This window comes from Saccoglossus kowalevskii, chromosome 9 (genome assembly GCF_978046115.1).
Source record: "Saccoglossus kowalevskii chromosome 9, keSacKowa6.1, whole genome shotgun sequence".
Lineage (NCBI taxonomy): Eukaryota > Metazoa > Hemichordata > Enteropneusta > Harrimaniidae > Saccoglossus > Saccoglossus kowalevskii.
Genome location: NC_140649.1, coordinates 6,944,261 through 6,954,867, shown reverse-complemented (window position 1 = coordinate 6,954,867; position 10,607 = coordinate 6,944,261). Strand labels below are relative to the sequence as shown.

General features: G+C 37.0%; 1 protein-coding gene across 1 annotated transcript; it reads right to left on the bottom strand.

The window, feature by feature from the left end:
* Nucleotides 1–239: 239 nt before the first annotated feature.
* Nucleotides 240–10,307, bottom strand: LOC102804465 (histone H3-like). The gene is made up of 4 exons (XM_085503580.1): nucleotides 9,986–10,307; nucleotides 8,738–8,844; nucleotides 5,949–6,026; nucleotides 240–848 (listed from the first exon to the last, which is right to left on the bottom strand). The coding sequence occupies exons 1-4, from the start codon at nucleotides 10,209–10,211 to the stop codon at nucleotides 723–725; spliced, it is 537 nt and encodes a 178-aa protein (XP_085359706.1). The 5' UTR covers nucleotides 10,212–10,307; the 3' UTR covers nucleotides 240–722.
* Nucleotides 10,308–10,607: the final 300 nt, after the last annotated feature.

Here is a 10,607-nt window from a genome sequence, read left to right as displayed (position 1 = left end):
AAAAACAGCAAATCATAGTCTGGCGCCCTCACAGTTTGAGTAAGGCTTTTCAGGTGAACTCAGATCGAGTTACTTTGCACTCTGTTGATGGTAAAAAGTCACTGCATTTCTTTTCTTTTCAAACTTATCAGTTTTTTCAGTTATGATAAGTTTATTAAAATAGTTTTCCACTGCAGATTAATATTCTCAAAAATTTTCATATTTATATGTGAACTATATTACTGCCTGGTTACAAATGTGTAGTGCTTTATAAAGTGATTTTTTTTCTACTGAAGGCAATGTATTTGTGTTTAGATACAACATTAACTTGCAATGAGTAACTATTTTAACAAACCTATAACATCAAATAACTGAACAAACCAATCAGTTAAATTACAATGAAACAAAAAACAGTTGTTTTAGTTGTGGTTCCCTATCTAGGCCTGTGCAATACAGCCAAAACAGGTCTTTCCTTGGGAGCCTCATCCACCTGAAATACACTATACACAGGAGCTGTAAGGGTGTCAGACTCATGTAAAGGGGTCTTATTAACCTCTTTTAAACACTAAATATATTGAAAATTCAAAACACTGAAAAATTAATCCTGAAGAAAATTACAGGTCCAGACATGATAAGGCAGTGAATAAAATGTAAATGAATAAATACAAAAATATGCTATAAACAAGCTAGCACAAAGCTAGCAACAACAAGGATGTTCAGCTTCGATTTGTGCCAGGATGGATTCATAATCTTTGTCCCCGTAATCGCCTTGCCAATTGCATGTCTTTCTGCATGATGGTGACTCTCCCACTATGTATTGCTATCAAGTTACAGTCTTCAAATAAAGATACCAGATATGCCTCAGAAGCCTTAAGGGAAGAAAATACATAAGAGAAGCAAATACAAGTTTGTACTACATTTCGGAAAATGTTTTCAAGATATTGGCCATTCAATTTACTGGTATTTGCATGTACAATCAAGAAGCTTAATCACATGATAGGGTGCTCCAAATCACCTTTAGCTTATTAGAAGCCAAGTTTTTTTTTGTTCAATCATAACCCGGCTGCTTGATTTTCATAACTATGTTTGGTCTTTTTTTCCCCTTTGACCATACAAGTATATTTATCTACTATACAACACAAACTTTGTGTGCTGCAAATGTTAGAAATGACAAAAAATGACACCACAATGAAATGCATGTGGTAATAATGGTTAGACTTAGTTTGTCGAGGTTCGGTTGGTATGTGGAGTCAGGCTGAGGTTGGATTGGTTGTGAGGCTGGGTGATGATTTTGCATGGTTTTTGATGTCAGGGCTACACTTGGGTTGTACATGGATGGGTTGTAGATGCATGCAGGGTTGGGTTGGTTTGTGGAGAGGCAGGCCTGGTGAGGGTTGTGCATGGATGGTTTGTACCGTTAAAATCCTATTATAAACCGCATACCTAATAGTAACCGCACCCCCGATTTCGGCTTCAGTGTTACACTGTAAAGAGTTCTCAACAAAAATTGAAAACATGAAAAGTACCCATTACTAACCGCACCCCCAATTCAACAAGACCGTGACCGACTTTGTTTCAACAAGCTGGTACATTGTTCCTAATCCTATTCATTTGTTTCGACAACGTGCCTAAAAATATTCACACCTCTTTATTGATCAGTAGTGTTAGAATGTCAAACACGCAGTGAAACTGCTTTTGTCTTGTGACAACTTTTCTCAATACTCCTTATGAATACGTCTGTGTGTCGCAAGTTTTCGACAATGAGCTGTTCTCACCGAAAAACTGTTAAATTCTTTTTCAATGCTCAGTTTATCTTTCGAAAACAACTAATTTCTTGATTAAAAAAAAAAGTCGTGTCGTTTTCCCATGGAAATCAAAGCCAAAAGATCGCACTACATTATCGGTAAATCACTTCCGGGTTTTGTTCACCATAAAGTCGGTGACCTGTCATTAACATATTTAAATGAACTAAGGTAATTTGAACACGTGGGCACCATCCAGGATTTTGATTGGTTAATTAGCGACTTGACCTACCCGGTCAAGTAATGTCTCGAGTGCATTCAAACTATGGCGGATGTCACATCGATCGTTTACATGTGACCGAAATAATTCGTTTACGGTGAAACTAAGTTGAATTTTACTTGCATTTGATAACAATTCAACGAATTTAATTTTCATGTGTTGTTATAATCACTACTGAGTAATAATCAACAATTTCAACAGTTCGAAAACAAGCAAGTTATTCACTCGTGAGCCGAAGCATGGCCAGATTGCATTACCGTACCCACGGTGCCATACTTTTTTAGTGCCGTACCATGATCATTTTCTACTAAGCAATGCATTAATGTTTGTTTTTATTTGAAACTCCTGTCAGAATATACTTTCCGTTACGAAGAAAATAAAAAAAAAAATGCATATTACATTAAAGCGAACCTAAATGCGGCCTTAATTTATAGTTGTGTATATTCTAAACTGTATTCGAAATAATATTGCAGTGGTTTAATTTTGTTTTAATTATAACTGTAGCTTGGATAGGCATTTGAAGTGCTTGCCATGGAGGCCATTCATGGAGGGGAATAATTAACGAACGAACATATTTAACATCCGGGTACTTTTCAAAGCTATGACGTTTTAGTATCTGATCGCATTCGTATACGCCATTGTACATAGCCGTTCATGCTGCCTAGCATTGTGTACTATTAGTATAAACTCAACTTTTATATGCACAATGTGCTTTTTAAAACTTGGGTTAGAGCCGTATGCGTTTGAACCACAGTATTCTCAGAGTGAAAGCCCAATTGCGTTAAAGTACCGTACTTCCCCGATCGTAAGCCCCTCCCGAGTATGAAGCCCATCCCTATGTTTTTACTTGGTATTTATCGAGTTGAGGGCATTCACGATTATAAGCCCAGAGTGTTTTTACTGGGCGTCGACGATATTCTTTAAAATATGCGTGTAAAAGGTGTGTTTCATTTCATAATAATCGTGATTGGCATGTTAGTTTGGTTTATGCTTTTAGTTTTATGAGAAAACTCGCATTAATTTTAAGTTCAGAGTGCATGGCGAACGTACACAACGTGATTCGCATCGTTTCTATTCTGTCATTTACTCAGGATTAACATCGATGTTGCAATTCTGGAGTAATCCATATTTTTTTTGAGTAGTATCCTTCGAAAAGCCAAATATGTGATTGTCAAGGCGTGTACCTGGTTATTGGGCATGGTTTACTTTGAGACTATCATGAAAGGCCTAGGGTTTGAACGATGAGACATGTTGGCGACCGAGAAAGGTGTTTAAATTCTTCCTCCACACTCAGTTTACCCACGGTTAGTATTAACCGTCGTTTATATTTCGGAAATTGCGAATCGCCAGTTTTTAGGGAAAAAAATCATCGTTTTTTCGTTGCAATCAGTGCTACAGATCGCATTTTAACATTGCGGTAATTCACTTCCGCATTGCGCTAAAAAATCATCGTTAATAATCGGAAAATTTCATCATTACGACACATCATTTTGATTGGTTAATGAAAGACATGACCTGTTATGTCAAAGGAAGTTGTTCCAGGTCAAATCGTGCTGAAAAAACTCATGGTGGAAAATTGTTTTGCGTCGAGAGTTTGCGTACGATCGAAAACATACCAAAACGAAGATAATGATAAATGCTTTCGTCCACTGTTTCCTCACAGACCCTACCCATTATTTCACCGTAAATTCAGACGGTATGTAAATCGTATTGTAATAAAATGTGTGTGTTTTTTATGAACATGTTTGTTTCTTCATTGTAAGTATCGTTCAAATCAATGACGCATTTTTTTTCAAAAATAAGTATTATTTTCCCGAGCCCGGCGTGGTGAACGAATATTTTTTTTGGGATAATTTTTCGTTGTTTGCAAGATGGTTACAGTGTTGGTCCTTGAGTATAAGCTCATCCCTTACTTTTCCTTTACGTGTTCATGCCTCCGGGCTTATGATCAGGAAGTACGGTATACTGTGAAGATTCAATTCAGTCCAGTGAGTGATGAGAGTATATCGTCGACGATGCCCTTTGTTCGGATGAAAGTTTTATTTCAAATTACACGGAAGTCTGTGAACAATCTGCTTGGTGTTCCTGTGACACTTGTCCCATGATTTGCCAGTGCAGCCCCGTGAATACATGGACGAAAATGTTTCCACCACCACCCTACGAACTCAAGATTGCATACTCCAGCATCCATACTTTGAATAATTTGCACGCCACACAGTGCAGTACTGGAAACAGCATTTATTAGACAGACAAAAAACAAAACAAAATGCCTGTCTCGATCAATCGCACATCCATAATGTTTGTATGTTGATATGCTTGTAAATAACATTAACGTAAAAGTCGAAACAACAGACTAGAAGTCAATTCACCAGTCCAGCCAGCTATGGCTCCCTAAGTTGCTTATATTTAATCAGATACTATTTCGTCATCATGCTTTGTTACCTTACCTGTTTATACCTCATGAGGGCGTTTTTTTATGGCAAGATGGCGCAAACGGAAGTCCTTCGCAGGTTTATGGTTTCTCATATTTAAATCATCATAACTCTGAAGATAATCATTTTGTTTAATTTTTTTTTTCAAATTTATAATCAATATACATAACTTGATAAATACAAACACCAAAATAGGCTCTATTTAGTTCCCCTTTAAATATACCAAGTATTTTTTTTATGTGAACAGTTTTTTTTTGTGACGTGAGGCTTATCACTCTTCCCTGACATCTAAATTGGAGTTACGCTTATATTCAAAAGATTGTATGGTGTATTGTTTGTTTTGTGCGAGTGATGTGGGGAAAAAATGACCATGCCCATTTAGTGATTGCAATATGTCCCTAATATAAACCGCACCCCGAACTTGAGCTGTTGATCCCAATTTTTTATTTGATACATTGCAATATAAACCGCGGTTTATAATAGGATTTTAATGCAGATTTGGGTTGATTTGTGGAGAGGCAGGCGTGGTGAGGGTTGTGCATGGATGGTTTGTAGATGCATGCAGGGTTGGGTTGGTATGTAATAGTTTGGTTGAAATGTTAGAAGCCAATAAATTACCAAAATTCTCAAGATAATAAAGGTGATCGAAATTTTATAATATACAAGTTGGCCATTTTGAATGAAATTATGAAAAGAATAGACATGCACAATGACATACTGTAGAATACTTTATTTTTGCTTGGAATTTATTTTCGCTGAATGGATGATTCCGTGAAAATAAAATCCAGCGAATATACTTTTTTTCCTATATTTCACATTAAATTCATCAAAAATCAGTGAAAACAAGTTCCATAAAAATGCCCAAAAAGCCTTTTCAGCGAAAATTAATTCTAGCGAAAATAAAGTATTCCACAGTATACCAAAAATATGTGATTTATTTGTGAAATTTGAAGGCGGAAAACGTGTAATTTGCTTATTGGCAACAGATCTTGATTAATACTTTTGAAAAAAATTATGCAGATTTATGTTGTAAATGGAGACACAATTTGACTTTGACATTCAAAGGGTCAGAGGTCATTAAGGTCTACAAAATAAAATTTGCGTATTCACAACTGATAGTCACCTGCACATGCATCAGATGGTCATAGCGTGTCAGTGTTTACAAACAAGCGTCTACCAATGAGCCATTGCGTTTTAGCATGCGTTTTCGACGCTTGGGACTCAATTCCCGTGCATGCGCAGGTGACGACTCTCCCGTTTTAAAAATTCCAATATTTGGTTGTCCCTAACGACAAGATGATCGTTTCTTTTTTCAAAATGGCACTGTAAAATTTGTATATGTAAACTACACATACGAAAAATGGTGAATTTTTGGTTCTTGGTTTTTCAAAAAGAATGGGTACAACTTCTATTAAGGATGCGGTTTCTAATATCGTAATTTATTTGTACAATACATGGAAGCACAGAATGAGACTTACTTTGTAGAAGACCTCAAACAAAAGATTATGTGCTTACCTCTTGTAATGCCATAATTGCTGGTGATTGCCAATGAAGGTTCCATCCACCTGATACCGTCTGAGCGACTTCACGGACCTTAAAATATAGCACAAGTCATTGTCAATGACAGTATATGTTTAGTTTTTAGTGAGTGTCAATTATAATCAATGAAAGATTTAGATACTGTAAAGGGGTTACTATTCAATGGGTTTTAATTTTGCTTATTTCGCTGAATGGAAAATGCGCTGAATTTAAAACCCACTGAATAGGCCTGAAATGGTAAATCAGTGAAATTTAAACCCAGTGAAAATTAGTCATTTTACAGTAGATTATAATCAAATGTTTGGGAAGAAATCTGCATATTAAAAATAAGGCACCTTGCTCAAGTTTTGTACAGACAAGTGACAGCTGGGAATAAGATACTCTTATCAGAAGCAGAATTCCACTGTAAGAGCACAGCACAAGCAGATACTTCATTAGAGCAGCCATGGTATTTACTGGAGAGTTAGTGTGTAGATAACTTGCAATATACCACCAAACAAACATTTACCGAAGTTACCAAACTAAACAAAAGAAAATTTTTTTTTTTTTGTAACTCAAAATTATAATAATTCGGATATTGTGGAGTTCTGCATCTTCAATACAAACTTTTACAATGTTAATAGTGCCTCAAGATTGTACACAACTAAATAACAAATATGTGCAAGTAAAACTCGGCACTTATTTAACCAACTGTTGAAAACCATTCAGGTTAGATTAGCTCATATAGTCAAAAGGCTTGTCTTCAGCCTTAGTTTTTAGTATACCCCAAGCTGAGGCATGTGTACAGGGTTAAAACGCCATTTAACAGCTCATTAAACTACAATATGGTAGACAACATACAAGCTACCGATGAACATGCAATACTTGGTCTACAGAGAAGACAAAATTCACATTTGGAAAGACTAGAGCATTTATTTTTGATCATTTGATTGCTTCGGAAAAAACACAGACCCGCCATGATGGTTGTGACACATTAGTTGACCGGCTTGTGTGCTTTGACCCGATGGGTCAAAAATGCCATTCATTAACCAATCAGAAACAGTATTCAATTTTACTATTTTTTTTATTATTATTTTAGTTTATCAATATGATTTTTTTTGCTTGATATTAATTTACTTGGTCTTGTTTCCGAGTTGCATTACGATCGAAATGTGGGTATGTGTTTTGATAGTTTGATTAGGTTTACATTAGCGCAATTACGTGACTAAAACAACCGTAAGTTGAAATGCATGATGGGACCGTGAGGTTTGGAGAGCTCCTTTTTAAGATGTCGGACTGGTAGAAACGTTTTCGACATGCTGCAGATTGAGCTGCCCTGAACTTTGCTGTAGTCAACGTGACCTTGGTCAGTGAATACTGATTACTTTGTGGCTGGTTGAAGACGTGAAATTATCACGAACTCGTGCAGTGAGTACGAATCTGCGAACTATTGTTCTTAATAGCAAATCATCCACATTATCTCTGTGCTATTCTTATTGGGACTTTATCGTGTGACTGCCAAGTTTAGAAGTTCGCCGATCTACGCAGCGACCTGACAGGGATTCTTTCACGGTCTGTGAATATCGATTACTATCCTAAATTGTTGCAAATCCGGACGGTATTTAGTCAGACACAACCTGCACAACACATCAGATGTTTAATAGCGATCGAGCCCAGCGGCTATCGTGAAAGCTACGCAGTGAGCAGACTTCTGGTGGCCAACTTCACAGCAATTAACTGAGAGCAGCAAATACGTTTTACGGACAACCGGTTGCTTGTACAAGACTATAATATCAGTGATAAGTACAGTGACATTGAACTATTCTCATTTGCGATCGCACAATTGATGTGATGTAATAGGCATTTTGTAACTACTGTTATTGCTCATGTTTTTGATGTTGTATTGAATTTATAGTGAATCGATCGATAGTCAGGGATACTTCATTCGAATTTTATTTTTATTAAATATCAGTTTTATCAACTTCCATGATTGTCATTACTTATAGGCCATCAGCCGAGCCCCTCATAAATATTACTCTGTCACGTTGTCAACCGAACTCAGTTCCTTGGCTAATGGGTTGTATTAAGGGTTCTGAATTCCAAAACTGTCCTGGTAAAATTCAAGAATTTATTTGGCAACTAAAATACGCGCGATTTTGTTACGTTGATGTAATTACATGTTACACAATAAACATGTTCTTTTTTCTTGAGTAACGTAAACTGATCGTGAACTTCGCTTTGACCATGTTGTATCACGGTGGAATTGATTTTGAAAGAATTCCAGCTTTCAATTTAAAGACTGTCAGAAAGTAATTACTTACAAACAAAGAGGTGCTAATTTCACAAAATTGACTAGCTGCTACCACATCGTGCGATGGGGTCTATTGTCAACAAATTATAATCCACGACTGGCAGGATGCGTGTTGGCCGGTAAGTAAATATAATACTAATCGGACAATAGTCCTTGTCGGAAGCGTTCCTGTGGTGGTCACTAATAGTTCCGAGTGTCGGTCAGGGCCGACCACCGCTGACCAGCATGGCGAGATCCCTGCCACTAATTGGGTATATTTACAGAGCACTCAAACCCTCCCTTTCTGGGCATGTGTAAAAAAGTTTAGAGGTGTGTCTTAATAATTTCAATAATTCACCATACAACAAATGGAATTTTTGGTTTATGTGCAATTCCATTAAAGCTAAATACAGTACAATACTAAAATAATGTAAAATGTGAATATTTTATGAAATATCTAAGCAATGCATGTATACAATAGATATACGATACTTACCACACGTGCAAATGGTAATTTTCGTAATAACAGATTAGTAGTTTTCTGAAACCTTCTTATTTCCATTAATGCCTTTGTGCCTGGCCGATATCTGCGACACTTTTTAGCTGTAAGAAACAAAGAAAAGGGAGAACATTGAAGTATTGATATCACAATTTCTTAATTTGTTACAGGTCTTAATATAATTTTTGACATGAAAAACAATTATACAAGTTTTATTTTATGAAAGATGATTAACAAAAAAAATGTAGGTGGTACATTTATAGGAACTAGAACAAACTGCTGTATATGTCTAAGCTTGTATTGGGTGGGCGGTTGTCGAGTGTTTAAAAATGACAAGGATTGATTGATTTCCAGGGAGCTAGTAACCAGGAATATATGACTGACCACGAGTCCATTCGTCCCAATATACTTTTGTCCCAATGAACTTTCGTTTTGTTGCCTTTGTTGTAAGCCTTTCAATCTTGTGCAGGATCATGTTGATTTCTATGTTTGTGTACAGGGAGTCTGCCAAAGCATTTAACTAGTTACTGACAAGCCTGACATATACCACGAAATATGAATACTCAATACCAACATACCTACATGTATATTATAAAGAAGGAATATGTATCTACGCAATCTATTGTATTAGATGGTGTCGAGACTACGTTTGCTTTCAGAGCCTTTCCCAACATGCATGTTGTATGGGTTTTTTTTCATGGGAACATTTTAAATTGAATAATATTTAATCTGGACATACACGTGTACCCAAGCTTAAACACATTATTCTATTTTTTTGTTTGTTTATGACATGGTTGAATAAAACAACGAGTCCAAGGAATGACAGGAAATGTCCTGCCATGGTTAGCAGATCAAGTTTAATGGGAAATGCCTAGTTGATGTATCGGAACTTTGTTGAACATCACACATGTAAAACGTAATTGCAAATTGTGTACAAATAACGTGCGTGAATGAGATGTCGAGTCCCTATAAAAGCCAGCAGTCTTCGTGAAAATAGCATGTCCACAAGCGCTTGCCTTGTTGGCATTGAAGGTGCCTACTAGTTAAAACAAACGCTGCTAAAATCTCTATGTTCATGATCGGTTTTATTTTGCTCCCCTTGTAAGCGTGTTAAATATCCAGGCTTTTCAGAAATAAAACCCAAGTGAAGACAAAATCTAACACCGCCATTTTGTTTCGGAATATGGTTTTATAGTTTAAAATTCGAAAAAAAACAAAAAACAACGCACAAAAAAGTATACTTACGTGCAAAAGGAGACATTTCTATTGGTATTTTCAGGCGGGAAGGTTTACTCGGTTGAGCTGGACGTCTGGGGATAATTCTTGGAGAATCGGGCGATGATGACCCGCTGCTACGAGACGAAGACTCCTCACGCGGTGGGATTCGTTTAGGGGTCGCCGACTTTCTTCGTTTGCCTCCTTTTGGGGTTGGAGTTGCTTTCTGTGAACTGTGTTGTTGCGTTCGTACCATATTGTTTCGATTAGATAGTGTACTGACAAGAAAGCAAAGACAAATACTGCTAGGACCTGGGTCTGGACAGATACAGAGTCACTGTGGTATTCAAATTTGATGACATGACCTTTACCCCCTCTGCTGATTGGTTGTCAGCTGCCGATTTTGCTACTATGACGACGGATTTTCAGATGGCGCCAACATAACAAGGAACCAATCAGAAACTTTTATTAATAATTCCGGATGCAAAAGCGTTCTGGATCTTACCAGGGGGAGCCCAGGAACTATATAATCAACTATACGCAGTCTCTATGAGCGGGGACGGGGAGGGGGGGCTGGTTTCGCCTGGTATCTAGTGTAAGAAATATGCAGGGGATGAAGGCTCCTGAGCCAGCTCACATCGTTGATTTTTGT